Raw genomic sequence first — 19748 nt, 5'->3', positions numbered from 1 at the left:
GGACACTTAGGTTGCTTCCACGTCCTGGCTACTGTAAACAGTGCTGCAATGAACATTAGGGTGCATGTGTCTTTTCTAATTATGGTTTGCTCTGGGTTTATGCCCAGGAGTGGGCTTGCTGGGTCATATGGTAGCTCTACTGTTAGTTTTTTGAGGAACGTCCATCCTGTTCTCCATAGTGGCTGCACCAGTTGACATTCCTACCAACAGTGCAGGAGGGTTCCCTTTCCTCCGCATGCTTGCCAGTATTTATTGTTTGTACATGTTTTGATGATGGCATTGTTTTAAGCCACCTAGCTTGTGTCTCTAAAAATGAGAAGGCCTTTGCCCTTCTGTAAGGAAGGGGTGCTTTTTTGCAGTGTGTGTGTGTGTGTATATATTTCATTATTTTACACTCCCAGGCCATCTTTGCAATTAATTATGCAGCATTGCTGCCACCTATCGGCCATCCATTGAATGATTCGCTCTGGGTTCTTTATTTTGGGGATTTGGAACCAGTCCAAAAAACCAAAAAAACCCGATTATTTTCATAAATTCATGTAACTGCAGAAGAGCTGGCTGTCTGGATCTGGGATTCTTATTGCAAACAGCAGCCTTTGTATGTATAGTCATGGCAGTGTCCAGGAGTAGGTCTCCGTTTTCAAAAGTTGAATATCTTGGGCTTCCCTGGTGGCACAGTGGTTGAGAGTCCGCCTGCCGATGCAGGGGACACGGGTTCGTGCCCCGGTCCGGGAAGATCCCACATGCCGCGTTGCGGCTGGGCCCGTGAGCCATGGCCGCTGAGCCTGCGCGTCCGGAGCCTGTGCTCCGCAAGGCCGCAGCAGTGAGAGGCCCGCGTACAGCAAAAAAAAAAAAAAAAAAAAAGTTGAATATCTCATTTATTTCCCATATAAAGGCATGTGTTAGATAAATATTTTTGCAGTTTGTTATCTTCTCAGCCAAGTGTCCTGTCCTATAGCCTCTTGGGTTGCAAAATGCAGTTAGTGGAAAGACTAGGGATGCCTTTCCTTGTTTTTTTGAAGTTGTTGGTTGTTTTTGCTATGGTTAATTTCTAAATGGTATCCTTGGATGAAAAGAAGTACCTAGTTTAGACCAATTTGTTAATGTTTCCTATATGAGTAGTGGGTTTTGTTTACCTTTTAGGAAATCAGTCTCTAAATGAGGGTCATAAAGCTAATCACCTCTGACGTCTTATGGATTTTTTATTCTTTTTACATTAAAGTATATAATTGATCTGGAATTGATGTTACGTGATGAATGAGTTTGGGGTCCACATACATCACTGTTACGTGTGGATCTGTAATGAACTCAGCATGGTTTGCAGTCAAAACTGTTACATCTTCACTGCTTTGTCATGTCTCCTTGGCCATTAGTCAGATACTCACACGTTACTAGGTGGATCTATTTTTGGAGTCTCTAATCCTATGGGTTTCCCCCCCCTCCTTGGGAAATGGTATATATGTATATTTTAAAAATTGAAGTCTAGTTGATTTACAGTGTTGTGTTGATTTCAGTTGTACAGCAAAGTGATTCAGTCATATATATATATATATATATATATATATATATACTTTTTCAGATTCATTTCCGTTACAGGTTATTATAAGATAATGAATAAAGCTTCCTGTGCTAAACAGTAGGTCCTTGTTTATCTATTTTATATATAGTAATGTGTGTCTGCTAATCCCAAACTCTTAATTTATCCCCCCCCTTCCCCTTTGGTAACCGTACGTTTGTTTTCTATGTCTGTGAGTCTGTTTCTGTTTTGTAAATAGGTTCATTTGTACCATTTTTTTAGATTCTTCATATAAGTGATATCATATGGTATTTGTCTTTCTCTGTCTGACTTACTTCACTCAGTATGACAATCTCTGGTTGCATCCATGTTGCTGCAAATGGCGTTATTTCATTCTTTTTTATGGCTGAGTAATGTTCCATTGTATATACATGTACCACGTCTTATATACGTACACGTCTTCTTTATCCATTCATCTGTCGATGGACAGTTAGGCTGCTTTCACGTCTTGTGAATAGTGGTGCTGTGAACATGGGGGCGCATGTGTCTTTTCAAATTAGAGTTTTCATCTTCTCTGGATACGTGCCCAGGAGTGGAATTGCTGGATCGTAGGGTAACTCTGTTTTTAGTTTCTTAAGGAATCTCCATTCTCTTCTCCGTAGTGGCTGCACCAATTTATACTCCCACCAAGGGTATGGAATTCTTACTTGGCAATTACCTTACAATGACACTCGGAAGGCTTTTCAAAATCATCTGACTTCCATTATTTCTCCAAGAATTCATCTCCCAGTCTTAGGTTTATACATTTGAAGGTCATATGTCTTTTTGGTCTGTGGCTGCTTTTAACATCTTTCTCTTAGGCTCCGGTTTTTATCATAATGACTTATTTATTATCATTTGAATTTACCCTATTTGGGTTTGTAGCGCTTCTTGAAACTGTATTCCTTCTGCCCATTCTTTCTCTGTCTGTGTCTCTCTCCTCTTCCCAATTCCCTATCCTTCTGTGATTCCAATGACATCTACAGTAGGAATTTCATCGCATCCCATGTGTCTGTGACACACTTCTCCCATCTGTCTTCCCATGCTTCAGTCTACTGGCCTATTTTCCAGTTAACCAGTCTTCTCTTTGGCTGTTAAATCAGCTGTTAAACCCACATCCTGCACACTTTATTTCAACTATTGTGTTTTTAGGCCACATACACGCCAAATGTTTACGAGGGGGTTTTCAGTACTCCCTTGAAACTCTCCAACTTGTCCCATCATTTAAAGTATTTTCCACATTCAGTTACAGTCTGTGTGCCATCCACCATACATCTGCATCTCATATGGATCTGATTTTGTGCTTTGATTTCGTTTTCTCTTGATTTTCACGCCTTTGGTCTTGTCTCGCTGCATGCTGGTTAATTTCTGATTTACTGCAAGACATTGTGTATGGAAAAATGGCAGGGATCCTCTGAGGCTCTGAATCATAGTATCACCCAGAGAGCATTTCTTTTTTTTTTTTTTTGCAGTACGCGGGCCTCTCACTGTTGTGGCCTCTCCCGTTGCGGAGCACAGGCTCCGGACATGCAGGCTCAGCGGCCATGGCTCACGGGCCCAGCCACTCTACGGCATGGGGGATCTTCCCGGACCGGGGCACGAACCCGTGTCCCCTGCATTGGCAGGCGGACTCAGAGAGCATTTCTTATGTGTTGTTTTTCTTTTTTCAGCAGGAAGTTTTCATAGACATGGTTTGCCCACATGCTATTAGAGGTTGGGTACCTCATTATTTATGGGCTCCTCAGGGCTATAGCCTTTCACTTGCCTCGAGGGGAAATAAAAGAAATATATATGTGTGTGTGTGTGTGTGTGTGTGTGTGTATGTGTATATATATATATTTTTTTTTTTCTTTTTTTGGTCTAGAATTTTAAGTTGCTTTTGGCAGAAGGTTTACTGGGAAACAAGTAGCTTCACCCATTGATGAAAGTGGAAAAATCCCTCTTCGGTTCTTGAATAGATTTGTATATTTACATTTTTTAGTTTTCACCACCTCTTGCAGTCATAGCTTTCACAAGATGATAGCCCATGGTGCAAAGGTGTGTGTCTGCATCATGTGTTCTAAACTTATCTGCTCGGGTTGTGTATGTGAGCATTCTGTGTCTATCTGTTGGCGATCCATTCCCTACACAGTCTGGCTTTACGATACTCTCTTTCTGCTTTCATCTTTCTGGGCTAAGAGTCATTGGATTCTCAAGCTACTTTCCATCCTTCAGCTGCTCTGTCTTCTTTGACCTGAGAATCCTCTGAATTGTTTCCAATCTGAGAGTCTCTCTTTTCAGGGTGACCCAAGCTTCCAGCAGCTGGTTAGGGGTATGGATCAGTGAAATACTGATCATCTAAGGAGAAAAATAAATGCAAAAGTCACATTTTACGTAGGTGTGTTCATAAGCCTGCCAACCATTGGCTGAAAGGCTGGCATTGCACCATCGTATTATCAAATCCTTGTCTTTGAATTCTCTCCTGGCTTTCTGCACATGTGAAGAAGGACGTCCCTATTTGTGGCTAGGAAGAGTCAGGGGAATATTTACTATTACTGTTTCAGTTTATATTTTAGTTGTTAACGTTCATTTTTTTTTCCTCTTTTTTTTAATTGAAGTATAGTTGATTTACAATGTTGTGTTAGTTTCAAGTGTACAGCAATTAAACGTATATGTACATATATTTTTTTATATTCTTTTCCATTATAGCTTATTACAAGATACTGAATATAGTTCCCTGTGCTACACAGTAGATCCTTGTTGTTTACCTATGTTTGGTTTTTTTTTTTTTTTTTTTTTTTTTTTTTTTTTTTGCGGTACGCGAGCCTCTCTCCGTTGTGGCCTCTCCCGTTGCAGAGCACAGGCTCCGGACGCGCAGGCTCAGCGGCCACGGCTCACGGGCCCAGCTGCTCCGCGGCATGTGGGATCTTCCCAGACCGGGGCACGAACCCGTGTCCCCTGCATCGGCAGGCGGACTCTCAATCACTGCGCCACCAGGGAAGCCCTACCTATGTTATATATAGTAGTTTGCATCTATGTCTAGGGGTCTTGTTCGGAAGTTTGTATCTACGTCTAGGGGTCTTGTTCAGAAATGTTAGCATGAGTTGACATAACTTCTTTTCCTGTTTAAATTTGTAAGAGTCTAACACATCTGCAGAAGACAAACGGAAAAGTTGTATTATTAGTTCATCCTTTCTTATCAAGTAAATAATCCTGAGCTAAATCTCTTCCAAGGAAGGATAAAGGTTCATGATGGCCCACGTGGAATTTATTTATGTGTTCTTTCTTGAGAGAAATTAAGCTGACAGGATTGACTTTTTCCCTAATCCGGTTCAACTAATCTTTCTGAGATTACTCAAATCTGTTGGCAGTTAACCGTTTGCCAGGCTAACTGCTTCGTTTGTCCGTTACATCAAGTGTCCGTGCTGTGTATGATTAAAGAACTTGAGTTTCAGAGACAGTAAGTAATTTATCCAGTTTCTCTTTTTCAATGGGTGTTAGGATTCAAACTAGAAAATTCCACTACCCAACCCTGATTGGATGAGGACATTATTTATTTTTATGGTATTTATTATTTGTAGATAGTGCAATTATCTCATTCGTCATTTTTTTCTCCCTAAAGGTTGTTTTGGTGTTTTGTACACCAGGGAGACTTAGGATGCATTAATGATGTGGGTTGAATAGGGCTCGTAGAGGGCTTGGTGGTCAGAGAGGTGTGAATTCAAATCCCCCCTCTCTCACTTGCTACGTCTGGCATGTTTAACAAGTATCTCTGTCTGAAAGTTCAACTTTTCCTCAGTAAGAGAAGGGATCAGACTCTCTACGTCATGGGGTTGTTGTGAGATTAAAAGGAATAATGCGTAACAAGTTTATGAGTTTAATTTAGGAACCAGTGTTGAACACCTAATAAAAAGGAGCTGTTATTATCCTGGCCTTTCATGTTTTGGATAAAGTTATCATTTTATTTTCTACTGTAATTATTAGAACTTAATTTTATTTTTGGCTTTCACGTACATAATCAAGATCAGGAAGAATGAGCCCATATTTTTTGTTTTTATTTATTTTTAAAAATATTTTATTGAATTATAGTTGATTTCCAGTGTTGTGTTAATTTCTGCTGTACAGCGAAGTGACTCGTTATATGTATAGATACACATTCTTTTTCATATTCTTTTCCATTATGGTTTATCACAAGATATTGAATATAGTGCCCTGTGCTCTACAGTAGGACCTTGTCATTTATCCGTCCTATATATAATAGTTTGCATCTGCTAATCCCAAACTCCTGATCAATCCCTCCCCCCCCCAACCTTGGCAACCACCAGTCTGTTCTCTGTATCTGTGAGCCTGTTTCTGTTTTATAGGTAAGTTCATTAGTGTCGTATTGTAGATTCCACAGATAAGTGATATCATGCGATATTTGTCTTTCTCTGTCTGACTTACTTCACTCAGTATGATCATCTCTAGGTCCATCCATGTTGCTGCGAATGGCATGATTTTGTTCTTTTTTATGAGCCTGTATTTTAATTGGCACTTTCAAGTTGACGAGATAGAAAAAGCAAAATTTAAAAAGAGCAACTTTATGAACACAGTGTTATCTTCTACATTAAAAAATTTTTTACTGAATTTCACCAAAAGTGTACTTTTGTGCACTTTTTACTGCCAACTTACTTCAGTTTCCTAATGTCCTCCTTTACCTCTGCCTCAGGACATTTGCACGTGCATGCTGTCCTGCTTTTCTCACCATTGTCTCTTTCTCACCACGTCTCCTGCTCATCTTTCAAACTTTGTTCCAGATGTTACTCCTTCAGGAGTCCTTACCCCTCCTGACGAGGTCGATCTGACCTTGATAAACCTTTCCTTGGTTCTCTGTCATTTTCCTTTGCAGAATTTTACAGAATTGTCATCTTTTAGTTGTTATTTGTGGAACATTCATCTCTCTCCTTAGACAGTAAGCTGCATGAGGGTGGCCGACTCTTTGGTCTTCCTACTTCACTCTCTGTGAATATCCTTTGGACGCATACGTAGGTGCCTCCGTTAATACAGGGATGACCTGCTCTTTTTCCAAAATGGGAAAGCTGGTACCAGAGATTTGGGAGCTGGGAGTATGAGTTGCCAGCCTCCGCGTCAGGTCAACTCACTCAAAATCTCTGGGGCAGTGGCTGGGGAATCTGCCTTCCCAGGATGGAGACTTGTTTAGCTCTGTCTGACCACCACAGTCGGGGTCAGCCCAGTCCACGACACAATTCCTGCCGTGTGTTTGCCGTGAGGATGGGCAGGTGTGTCCACGTTCTCTTCTTTGTGGCCGACATTCATTAGTTACGTTGCTGGAGCCTTTGGACTTGAGTGGGCTCCAGCCTAGGGGCACGGCCTCGGCCCCCGACCCTGAATTCATAGGGGTGGGCTAGCTATTGTAATAAATAGCCCCCCAAATACATACAAGTGTATTTCTGGTGCGTGTCACACTCAGCCAAGGTGGTAAAGATGTGCTATGGTCCATGCGGTCTTGTGGGCGTCCAGGATTCTTCCCCTTGGCCTGCCCCATCACCATCTAAGGAAGCCCTTGTCCACGGTGGCTCCTTAAGAAAGGGTTAGGCTCCCATGAGGAAGCCATCCACCGCCTGTAATGCATTAAGTCGTGTCCTGTGCATCTGGGATGATCTTTGCTACGTACCACCCTTGGGAGAGCCGAGAAAATAGTCGCTCAAATGGTTTTCCGTAGGGTTTCGTTTTCCTGTGGAATTCCGGCTGAAATTGGAGGAGGTTGTCTGCCGAGGGACATTGCTCTTCACCTGACCTGTGGGGACAGAGAGTAGGAAACGTGTCCCCCACCTCAGCACCCAGTCTGGGGGGGAGTCACGTCACATCTCCTCAACGCCGTGGGTGAGAATTCATCACGTGGTCCTGCTTAGATGCAAGCAGCCCAAGACGAAGCAGCAGACACAGGCATTGGCGAGCTCCTCTGAGCCATATTTGCCGTATTTGGAGGCAGAAAAGCATCAATTGGGTGTCTGTCGTTATTTGCACGAAGGGTTGTCCTAACTTGGCGTTTGCTCTTTTTTTTTTTAGATGATAGGTTGGCTGGAAATGGAGACTTCCGCTGGAGTGATGTGTGACCCGTTGTCACCACCCTCCGCCCAATTAGCAGATTTCACAGGGACCCAAACAAGCTCGGTATAACTCACTTCTGTTTCTTTCTTCTTTTTTTTTTTTTTGTACCGCACAGCCTACGGGATCCTAGTTCCCTGACTAGGGATCGAATCTGCGCCCCCTGCCTTGGGAGTTCAGGGTCTTAACCACTGGACCTCCTGGGAATTCCCTACTTCTGCTTCTTAAGCATGGCCGTGTCTCTGCATGCCTGTCCATCGACCACCAGAGGAGATGCCCCGTGGGCTTCTTCGCCATCCCGTGGCCTTTCTAAATGGTTTTCCCATTGTGTTTTGATGAGTCCCTTTATTTTCGAGGTGGATAGGAGACCCGGTTGTCTATTCAGATTTTTTTTCCCTCCTCCATCACTGAGTTTTGTGTTGGTCCTCTGGTCATTCTCTTATATCTTGCTTTAGGAAGACTCAGAAAAGAAAAAGATACAACATCAAAACGGCCTATATGTCTTCCTTAATTTTTGTTAAGTCTTCGGGACAACTTTGCACCCGTGTTTCACATCACTGTTCAAGGATTATGGCTTTCCCTTTTTTTTTTTTGCCCCCCCTAAATTTACCCACATGAATCCGGGCTTTTGTTCCCAAGCAGCCTCAGAAGATTAAACCCAGACAGACTCTTAATCTCGCTGACAAGTGCTTCCGTAGACATTTGGTCTAAACTAATTGCCCCTCTCTGAAAAGTATTTTTGTTGTTGTTTTAAAATTTTTACTAGAGTTGATTTACGATGTTGTGTTAGTTTCAGGTGTACAGCAAAGCAAATCTGTTATACATACACATAGATCCACTCTTTTTTAGATTCTTTCCCATATAGGTCATTGCAGAGTATTCAGTAGAGTTCCCTGTGCTCTACGGTAGGTCCTTATTAGTTATCTAGTTTATATATAGCAGTGTGTATGTGTCAATCCCAGTCTCCTGATTTGAAAAGTTAACCTTTACATCGCGTGACAAATGTCAGCATCTCATCTTGTGCAAGAAACAGCTGGGGAGAAGTTCAGAGTGGCAAAGCACACTAAATGACTTATTTATTTAGCACAACCCATTCGTTTGGTCTTATTTTCCCAGGAAAAAAGAGTTCCCTGTCATTTTGGTTAAGACTGCGGTGCTGTGAAGCCCCCTGCAGACTAACGATGGAACGGTTATGTTTCTAGCAGCCCGTGGAGAGCGCAGAAGGTGGCCCACCTGAGGAAGCCTTGGAGCCACGCCGGGAGCCCCCTGTGGATGTCACCAGGGACCCCAGTCTCCAGGATGCTTTGGAGGTCGTGTCCCCATTGTTTGCCTTGTCCAGCTCTCCTGATGGATGCTGTGCGCTAACTCAGGGGCCGGCCGTGTACACGCACTGGCGTTACCCCCATTTCGAGCCTCGCTTGTGGAGAGAAGAGTCCGCCTGCTTCTCCTGCTGCCTGAGACCCGTTTGTCTTGCGTTTGCCCACGGTGGTCGGTCCACCCTCTTTCCTGTCCTCTGCTCTGATAATCACGCCCGTTCTCTCTTCAAAAGCTGTTCTGCAAAAGTTAATTGAAGTTATGGGGCTGTGCTGTGTTTTCCTGCAAAGTGAGCTTGGAAGTTCATGCACATTGTCTAAAAAGACGAGCATAAAAGCTGGGAAATTTGGTGGTGGGGGGGGAACCTTTCAATCCAAATCAAGCATGCGTTGATTTCTTCTTGAAGAAGGAAGTGGAAGATGCTTTCTTCCTGACTCTCCCTCTTACAGATGCTCTGGTCTTAAACTTCAGGCTCTGCGATGATGCTTTTAATGAAGGCTCATTTCTCTCTAACCATGATCTCGTAATACCTTTTGGTCTTTTAGAGCAAATACAGCTCTAGAGCTGAGTGTTGGGTGCAGGATGAAAATTCATATTGATTTTTTGGATTGTGTTTTTGTCTGTTGAGGCTGCTGTAACAAAAACACCGTAGTAAAAAAAAAAAAAAAAAAAAAAAAAAAAAAAAAAAAAAACACCGTAGTCTGGGTGGCTTATGAATAATAAGAAATGGATTTCTTGGTGTCTGGTGAGAGCCCACTTCCTGGCTCACAGAGGGTGTCTTGTTGCTGGTTCCTCACATGGAGGAAGGGGTGAGGGAGCTCTCTGGGGTCTCTCTTCTTTTGAATTTATTTTTTAATTGAGATATAGTTGAATGTGTCCCATTCTTTCCAGAAAGTTTTCATTCCCGGGAACTCACGGAGCCCCAATCCAAGCGCTCTTAGCGGGGAAACGTGCTGAGTTATCCTGGAGAAGATCTTGTTTTCACTCTTGCAGTTTCTTTGAGCAACACGTTGGCAGTGTTTCAATAAAATGTGCGGGGATGAGTGTAGAAAGCAGAACCTTATATGTAAAAACTCTTTGAAAGCATCGTGGCAGATAAACAGTGGAGAAAGTGTTGCATGCCTAGTGGATAGAAACAGTAGCATAACTGTCTGGTGTCCAGTACTGTCCTCCCCCCACCCCCCCTTTTGCTGATCTATTTGCGTGCCAACCAAAAGTCAGGTGTGTGTGTGTGTGTGTGTGTATGTGTACACATTTGCGTATTTATAATTTTCCTCACACGTATCCTCTAAGAAGATGGAAACCCTGCCATGGCAAGAAAAAAAAACTGATTTAAATTAGTATTGAAATGGTCTTGCCAGGCTGTCCAAAATGTCATACGCTTCATTTACACAATATGAACCTTTTCTTCATTTCACGTAGTTTGGTTACACACAGGGATACAGAACGTGTTTTTGTTTTTAACTTTTTATTTTACTTTGGAGTATAGTTGACTAACGATGTTGTGATAGTTTCAGGTATACAGCACAGTGATTCCGTTATACATAGATCGGTATCTATTGTTTTTTCAGATTCTTTTCCCATTTAGGTTGTGATCTAATATTGGGCAGAGTTCCCTGTGCTCTACAGGAGGTCCCTGTTGGTTATCCATTTTAATTATAGCAGATACAGAACCTTTTTTTGGTGGGTGGAAAGATTAAGATCATCATATAAGCGTGTGTGAAAGGGTTTAGTGGCTAGACATTAAAACAAGTCTTAGGAACAAGTGGACACAAGTACAGTGATAAAGTGTACAATTTCAAAAAAGTCAGACCAACAAAGCATCTCCTTGTAAGAAGGTTGTATTAAATTCAGCGTGTGGTTTGTTCAGAAGCGAAGTGTCAGCACCGTCTCCCTGAGACGTGGTGAGGTTTTTGTCTGTGGAACCGATTGCTCAGCCAGGTGGATGCCCGGGCCGGCTTTCACTCCCTGACGACAGTTTTTCTAACACCGTCTCCTGTGGGCTTGTCTTCCCTAGGTGAACCTGGCCATCTCCGTCTCCGAGATTTCCATCGAAGAAAAGGCACTGAGTCCCGATGAGGAGCGGAGGAAGTGGGAGGAGGGATGCATCGATTACCTGGGGAAGGATGCGTTTGTCCGGATTCAGGAGAAGCTGGACCGCTTCCTGCAGTGATGGTGCCATGGCATTGGGTGGCCCTGTTCCATGAACATCTCGAGTCCTTTCGGAGGGAAAGACTCTTCCACGATGTGCCTCTCTTTATGGTTGACCAGCTTGAGTGCCTCATGTCAGTCACATGGTCCATCCAAAACCCAGCTCAAAGGCCTGTGTGACCCCAGCTACCCATGCCTCCTGGGGGTTCCCCAGGAGGTTGCATCTCCTTTACACCTTGTCGGCAAAAGGGAACAGGAATAACCTTCTGGTCAACCCTGGGTCTCTGGTCTTGCTTGAAGGAGCTCAGGATTCTGTCCTGGGCAGGTCCTGCCGTGTCCGTCCTAAGTAGGGTTAGATGTCACTGCAAAGTTTCTGTCCCAGTGCCCGTAACACGAAGAGAGGTATTGAGTGCCCTGGGAACCTTTATTCAGTGCCTTGAGACTTTGCAGAATGAAAAGTCCTTTCTGTGAAGACGAAGCAAACGTTCGGATGCCTTGAGTGTGACTCCAGTGTGGACTTTTCCAAGCATGGCTGAGAAACACCACAGCTGTGGTTCCTCTTCGGCAAAAATACCCAAGAGGACTTCCAAGTGCATTGACAGATGCCCCATGGAGATGTGTCAGAGATATTTGGAAGGAAGATTCCAGCTGGCTTGGGAGAGGTGACCGCTTCCAAACTGGTTGACCTACTGGTGTAGAAGAACCAAGGGTTTACGCTGAGGGGTGTCTGGTGGCCATGCGCTCACGGTAGCTGGATTTGGTTGAGGCTGTTTCGAGGCAAACCTGTATGCGGCCCAGGACACCAGGCTGCCCTTTGCTGGGTCACACTACCTCACTTCACAGTATGGAGTCACTGTGCTCTCCAAGCCATGTCAACTCGGTTCTTTTGGGACAGTTCTCCGTTTGATGACACTAGACACTTTATTCCATGAGAAAGCCTCACCTCCAGAAGCATCCGGAAATGAATGCGGTATGTTGGAGGGTCATTGTTGGTTGCCACCGTAGGATAATTAAAGCTGGATGTCAGTCGCTGTACTGAAGAGAAGGAAATGTAGTTTTTAAATGTTTGAATGGTTTATCACACGTGTGCAATTGAAAATCATGAGTTCATTAAACACAGGTTTGGAAGAAGCTTGAGAGGGCTGTGTTCAAATCCATCTGAGATCTGGGTGGACTTCTGGGGTTCGTTGTGGCATTCACTTGTGTGAGGTGTGAGCTATGGAGGGGTTGTTTCTTTTTATCTATGGGTGAATGATCGGTAGTCTTCGTTGGTTTCACACAGATAGCTTCAGGGGCTACTTGGAAATAGCCATAGGGACATAGTCCTTGGGTGGGTTGCATGGGGTGATCACCAAGCATTAGAGTTATCCCGTAACTTTGTGTTGGGGAAGGAACGTCTGTGCTCTGAGCCATAGTGTTGGACTAGAAGAAACGGGAGCCTGAGTCTGGCATCCGTGAGAGGAGGGTTCCAGGAGATGAACATCTGAGTCCGGTCCAGCTTCTCTGGAGAAGAGGATTCTCCAGTGCCTATGGTCGATCGCTCATTGGCTTAAAGTGTACGCTTAAAATGGACTTCTGCTGTGCATCCTAGGGTCAGTCCTCACGTTTGGATAAAGGCTAGCACACTGCAATTAAAATTTTAAGACAGCAGTGGGGTCTCCTTCTGATGTGTGTTGGGGTGTGTTCTGAGCCATTGGAATAACACAGGAATGGGACGCCTTTGTCCTGCCATAAACTTAAATAACCAAATGGGTTTTTTCAGAATTGATGGTAGCAGTAAAATGAGTAGAACTGTTCACTTCTTACCTTTGGAAATCTCATAAGTTCTCTCCAGGCATGCTGCCTACTCTCCTAGCATTGACTCGTCCGTCTCACCCATCCATCCATCCATCCACCTATCCGTCATCCCTCTATCCATCCATCATCTATCCATCCTTTCATCCATCCATCCATCCATCTATCCACCCATCACATGGTTTTTTGAGTTCTCTCCAAATGGCAGGCACTCTGACACGTGCTAAATCAATACATGAGAACGTACAAGAACCTATAAGAACATTTTAACGACGTCTAAGTAATATCCATCCAAGAGGTGTAATACGAGGTTATTTCCTGAAGAATGCCAATGCCAGAATTCGGGCTGTGTAATGTCAGGACTGCAGAATTAACATAAGTTGAATCCTTGAGAGATGTGATTTGACCTATACTATCACTAATATTTTGGTACATAGGAGTTTTTTTTTTAAAAAAAACACATTTAATTGTTCTAGAAATATTATCCAGTTATTTTGGGGCAGGATGAAATGGCAGGTGAAGAAAAAGCATTTCCAGATGTATTGACCTGGCCAGCTGGATTAAGGTGTGTAGATTTACAGGAACACAGCAAGTATTTTTGTTATTCAAGGTCACTTGGTCAAATCCTGGCGCTTGAATGCACAGGAGTTATCCTAATGCTAATGAGTTTCGGTGTGGAACTGCAAACAACTTGAACTAAAATAGGGTTTCTTTTAGCCACCACACCTGAATTAGGAAAAGTAGACCAATTCTCCTTCCCGATTTCATAGGTCTCTGCCCTTTTAGAGTACCATGCCATTTTTACCTTAGTGCCTTAAGGTAATGTCTTTTTCTTTTTCTTTTTTTTTTGCGGTACGCGGGCCTCTCACTGTTGTGGCCTCTCCTGTTGCGGAGCACAGGCTCCGGACGCGCAGGCTCAGCGGCCGTGGCTCACGGGCCCAGCCGCTCTGCGGCATGTGGGATCTTCCCGGACCGGGGCACGAACCCGTGTCCCCTGCATCGGCAGGCGGACTCCCAACCACTGCGCCACCAGGGAAGCCCGGTAATGTCTTATATACCACTACTGTCTTAATATTTTTTGTTGTTCGGGGTTTGTTTGTTGTTTTTTTTTTTGAAATTTATTTATTTTATACAGCATGTTCTTATTAGTTATCAGTTTTATACATATTAGTGTGTACATGTCAATCCCAATCTCCCAATTCATCCCACCACCACCACCCACCCACCCCCCGCTTTCCCCCCTTGGTGTCCGTACGTTTCTTCTCTACATCTGTGTCTCTCTTTCTGCCCTGCAAACCGGTTCATCTGTACCATTTTTCTAGGTTCCACATATATGTGTTAGCATACGATATTTGTTTTTCTCTGACTTACTTCGCTCTGTATGACAGTCTGTAGACAGCACCGATTGTTAACCAAGATAATGAGCAGAGAGAATCAGCAAGTTTACTATAATAAATTGTATGATTTATAAAAGGGGAAAAAATGGGAAGGCAATCGCAAAAAGAGGTGGCATATGTATACATATAACTGCTTCACTTTGCTGTATAGCAGAAACTGACACAACATTGTAAATCAACTATATGCCAATTAAATTTTTTTAAAAGTTAAAAAAAAAAAAAACCTAGCACTGGACTGTCGCCAGAACAAACCGCTCATGGGGGAGAGAAAGATGGGACTTGATGTCACGTAGACACTCACACAGCTTGGGGATGGGGACAGACATTCAGAACACGGAACAGGATAGGTTAGTGCACAGCACGGTGATGAAAGCTGACGATACTGTATTACGAACTCGGAAGTCGCTAGGAGAGTAGATCTTAAAAGTTCTCATCACCAAAAAGAAAGGGCAACTATGTGACCTGGTGGAGGTGTGAGCTCATGCTTGGTGGTGACCGTTTGGCAAGATTTATAAACATGAAATCAGGGCTTCCCTGGTGGCGCAGTGGTTGAGATTCCGCCTGCCGATGCAGGGGACGCGGGTTCGTGCCCCGGTCCGGGAGGATCCCACATGCCGCGGAGCGGCTGGGCCCGTGAGCCATGGCCGCTGAGCCTGCGCGTCCGGAGCCTGTGCTCCGCAACGGGAGAGGCCGCAGCAGTGAGAGGCCCGCGTACCGCAAAAAAACCCCCCCATGAAATCAGGACTTCCCTGCTGGTCCTGTGGTGAAGACCCCGAGCTTCCAATACAGGGGGCGCAGGTTGGATCCCTGGTCAGGGAACTAGGGTCCCACATGCCATGCAGTGTGGCCTAAAAATAAATAAATGGATCACAGAATTTCAAAAGTAAATAAATATATGAAATCATTATGTTGCAACCTTCAACTTACACCATGTTTGCATGTCAATGATAATAGAGCTGGGGAAGAAAGAAAAAACAAATCACATGCATTGGTCTCTGGTGGGTCCCCCACCGTGTTTGGGCTTGACACCCCCAGTCTGCGAGATACATGCACGGATTTCCTGGTGGGGTTAGTTAACTCTGCCGGCTTGTTGCTGCTTGTTATGCGAAATAACTTTTCTACAAGGCCACTCCTTGGTATCAACAAAACGCACAAAAATATTTCTCTGGCCAAGTGCTTTGTAGGAAATGTTGAAAGATATGCCCTTTTAGAGCAGTTTCTCAAGGACTTTTTTTTACCCCCTGCCTTTTCCTGTAAGTTCTTGGAATGAGTCCTTTACTACGTCATCCAAGAACTATTTTTCGATTATTTACTGTTCAAGGAATCAGGAACCTCTACAAGAGATTTGTAAAAATATAACCTTGGCAGTTTGGGAAAAGACAGTAGGAAAACAAGTTGGGAAGAAACCCTTATACTGCTTCCTTTTCAAAGCAATCTGCTCTGGTAGGTGTCCTTCTAAGAGACAGAAGAGGAGAGACACAGACACAGAAGAGAAGCCCCGGGAAGACAGGCAGAGACGGGAGGGATGCGGCCCCAAGCCCAGGGACGCCTGGAGCCCCCAGAAGCTGGAAGAGGCAGGAAGGACCCTCCCCTGGAGCCTCTGGAGGGAGCGCGGCCCTGGGACATCTTGACCTCAGACGTCTGGTCTCCGGGATGGGGGAGGATGGACTTATAGTGTTTAAAGCCTCTGGTTTGTGGTCATCTATTACAACCACCCCAGGAAACTAATACACTCTCTGTCAGCCTGTCTAGATCTCAGCTCTTCATCAAGACTGTGTCCTCCTCCAGAAAAGCTTTTATAGACCTTCCAGGTTTCAGTAGTGGGCCAAGACCAGTAGAGAAAGCGCCCAGGATTGGGGACCAGATGTGTACCAAGCATTTGATGTCCCTGATTATTTCATCTTCCAATACCCTGGGCATGGGCATCTACTATTTCCCGTAAGGGTTTGACCACGTGCAAAGGCAATGCCTTAGAGAAAGGATGGTCTTTTCAACAAATGATGCCGAGATCGCTGGACATCCATAGGCAAAATGATACAGCTTGATAGAGGACCCGTAGAACGCTTGGGTGGGTCTTCCTGAGCTGCCATAACAAAGCACCCCAGACCGGGTCCCTCAAACAATAGACATTTATTTCCCCCTGTCCTGGAGGCTGGAAGTCCGAGATCCAGGCGTGGGTAGGGTTGGTTCCTCCTGACGTGTCTCTGTTGGGCGTGTAGATGGCCGTCTTCTCCCTGTGTCCTCACAAGCAAAATTGAGGAAATCTGAGCAAGACGGATGGATTGCATCCATGCCCGTATTCTGGTTACCATGGTTACTGTATTACTAGAGCTGTATGGTTGAGGGGAAACAGGTAAAGGGCACATAGAAGCTCTGGTGTTATTTCCTACAACTGCACGTGAACCTATAATTATCTCAATGTGAGAAAGTTTATACAAAGAAAATAGACAGCTGTATACATCTCATGCTATAGTGGCATCAACTGAACTTGAGTTTCAGGGATGAACCCAAAGACATCATGATGAAGAAACAGAACAAGAAATTTGCACCCAAGACTGCTTGCTTCCAAACTCATATTTTTAACCACCCTGGAAAAAAAAAAACCAGTGGATGAGGGTTCTGACTTCTCCATATTCTCACCAACACTTGTCATTCTTTTTTTTTATTCTAACCATCCAAATGGGCATGAAGTGGTATCTCACTGTGGTTCTGATTTGTAGTTCTCTAATAAGTAACGATGTTGAGCATCTTTTCATGTGCGTATTGGCCATTCCTGTCATCTTTAGTAAAATATCTGTTGACATCATTTGCCCATTTATTAGATCATTTGTCTTATTTTTAAAAAAATTTTATTGGACTATAGTTGATTTACAATGTTGTGTTAGTTTCAGGTGTACAGCAAAGTGAATCAGTTGTACATATACATATATCCACTCTTTTTTTTTCTTTTTTTCATTTGTCTTATTATTGAGTTGCATTCGTTTGCGAATATTTTCTCCCAGTCTGCAGTATATCTTTTCATTCTCTTAATGAGTGCTTTGAAATTTGATAAACTCTAATCCCCCCCCCCACCCCCCGACAGATCAGGCTTTTGCTACCTTATCTAGAAAATTCCTTCCTAACCTAAGAGGACAAAGATTCTCTCCTAAGTTTTCTTTGGAAAGTTTTGTCGATTTGTCTCTTCTGTGTGGGTCTCTGGTGCATTTTGAGCTCATTTCTGTGCACGGTGTGATAAGGAGCTAAATTTGTCCTTTCGCATATTTTGAAAATCCAATTGTGTCAACACCGTCTGCTGAATCCTCCACTGCGTGTTTTAACAGGCTGCCAAAGCTCTGTGAAATTTCCCTAGTTTGGACATTTGAGTGGGTTCCCCAGACCCCGCAGAGCATACTCACACTCCTGCAAAGCTTTCCTTTAGAGGTATTGATAGGGAAAAAAAAGCACAACCAAAAAGGTGAGAATTATGCTTTATTCAGTGGACTTTGTGAGGATGGAAGCCCTGGACACAGGTTCTCAGATCGCTCTGAAGGACTGTTCCCAAGAGGTCCGGGAGGAGCCTGGATAGATAGGAGATTAAAAAAACAATAATAATCCCAGATAGCTGAACATGAAAAGATGACTGCTAATTAAAGAAAAACAGACATCTCAAGTGTGAATGTAGCGCTTTTCTGTGTGGGGGGAGATGCAAGAGTCTGGGCTCAGGGAAACCATCGCTCTGATGTGCACCTTAAGTCTCTAAGGCCAGCATCCTGTTGTTCTCCACCCTGAATCCCCACCGTCGGGGGCCACTGCAGAGGCTGAGGGCTGCAACATCCCTTGTTTCCTGAGAAGGCAGGTGACATTCTTTGCCCCCAGAGGCGGAGGAGATGGGGCAGGAAGACAAACGTGCAAGCCGGCCAGTAACGGGGGGTCAGAAACAGCCCGTGCACAGCGCCCCACTGCCCTGCCCATGGACGGAGCAGCAAGGGCTCTGAGAGCGAGTGAGCTTTCCAAGGGGCTCAGGCAGACCCTTGCTCCGGCTTCCCTCGTGGCGCAGTGGTTGAGAGTCCGCCTGCCGATGCAGGGGACACGGGCTCGTGCCCTGGTCCGGGAGGATCCCGCATGCCGCGGAGCGGCTGGGCCCGCGAGCCATGGCCGCTGAGCCTGCGCGTCCGGAGCCTGTGCTCCGCAACGGGAGAGGCCACAACAGTGAGAGGCCCGCGTACCGCAAAAAAAAAAAAAAGGTGAGGCCCAGAGACGGGCGGGATGCATGAATGATCACACAGCTACGCCGAAGCACGGCGGGGGTGGCCAGAGAGCTGGGGGTCTCGGGGCTCCGTCTCCTGTCCGGACCCCTGTCCCCCTGACCATTTGCGGGCTATAGGGTCACGTCCAGCATCACCTCACTTCTAGGCAAGGAGGGAGAGCCTGTGTCGCTATCCCAAACCCAAATTGAGTCACCAGGCTCTCAAACCCTACCCTCGCCTCCAGACGAAAGCGCGAAGTGTTTAACCACAGCCAAAGAGGATACCTGTGGACCCACGTCGCCACGGAATCCTCCATCTGTGCTCCCTCCGTGAGGGATGCCTCATTGTCTGATGATTTAGGACAAAGGTCAGCAATTGACGGCCAAATCTGACCCTGGGTCTATTCTTGTAAGTCCCTCTGGAGCGAAGAATGGTTTTCACGTTTTTCTCAAGAGTTGGACAAGATAAACAGAACAAAAAGAAGGATATGTAAGGCGGACCTTATATGGTCCATGCAGCCTACCAGAGTCCCGTGTGGCCCCTCACGAAAAAGCACTGCTGATCTCAACCCCTGGATTTGGAACGAAAAAGTCTTCCAGCATGTTTGGTATGTATTTCTGATACATACCTGGTTGCCAGAAAGAATTAGAGGGGACTGACTTACAAGAGGAGAATGGCTTACGCTGGAAGGGTGAAGGATTTCATAGCAAATCACTGAGAGGTGAAGTTAAGGATGGTGTACTGGGCGTGGCGTCCTCCTGCCTTGAAACCAAAGGTAGTTTCTCTAAACCAGGTGAGTTGTACACCCGGCACCTTATGAGCCTGTGTTGGTAGAATGCCTAGATAGGGTGTGCCCTGCTTGCAGACGGGCTGGTGGGGCTGGTGGTGGATGGAGGACCAAGCGAGTCAGTAGGTTGTGGAAGAATGCCAACACACCTAGCGGACGATGCTCTTGGGGTCTAGCCCCACAGCTGGACGAGGCATGCAGCAACGCCTGTGGCCAGTGGCCTCAGTGTTTTCCTCAACGAATCAATGACTTAAATGAAGACAACCCCAGGACTTCCCTGGCGGTCCAGTGGCTAGGACTCTGTGCTTTCACTGCAGGGGACACAGGTTCGATTCCTGGTCGGGGAACTAAGACCCCACAAGATGCACTGTGCGGCCAAAAAAATACCAAAACAAATTAAGAGAACCTCCTTGCTGGCTATAGGGCGCCCCCCGGAC

General features: G+C 45.0%; 1 protein-coding gene across 10 annotated transcripts in view; it reads left to right on the top strand.

Moving 5' to 3' along the window:
* GYG2 (glycogenin 2) overlaps nt 1-12757 on the top strand; it is a 50504-nt gene extending 37747 nt beyond the window's left edge. For 5 of the 10 annotated variants that reach the window (XM_089904849.1, XM_089904845.1, XM_089904852.1 and 2 more), the window contains 2 exons: nt 7604-7708; nt 8845-9650. In XM_089904849.1, the coding sequence (XP_089760975.1) occupies nt 7604-7708; nt 8845-9213 (474 nt within the window). In that variant the 3' untranslated portion in view covers nt 9214-9650. Of the gene's footprint in view, nt 1-7603; nt 7709-8844; nt 9651-10973 lie in introns of those variants that run through there. The other 5 variants (XM_089904851.1, XM_089904847.1, XM_089904846.1 and 2 more) reach the window with 4 other exon arrangements.
* Nucleotides 12758-19748: the final 6991 nt, after the last annotated feature.

The sequence above is a fragment of the Delphinapterus leucas genome, chromosome X (genome assembly GCF_059928025.1).
Source record: "Delphinapterus leucas isolate spDelLeu-1000000601 "Yukka" chromosome X, BTC_Dleu_Yukka2, whole genome shotgun sequence".
Taxonomy (NCBI): Eukaryota; Metazoa; Chordata; class Mammalia; order Artiodactyla; family Monodontidae; genus Delphinapterus; species Delphinapterus leucas.
Note: the sequence above shows the minus strand (reverse complement) of the source record. Positions and strands in the feature narration are given on the sequence as shown.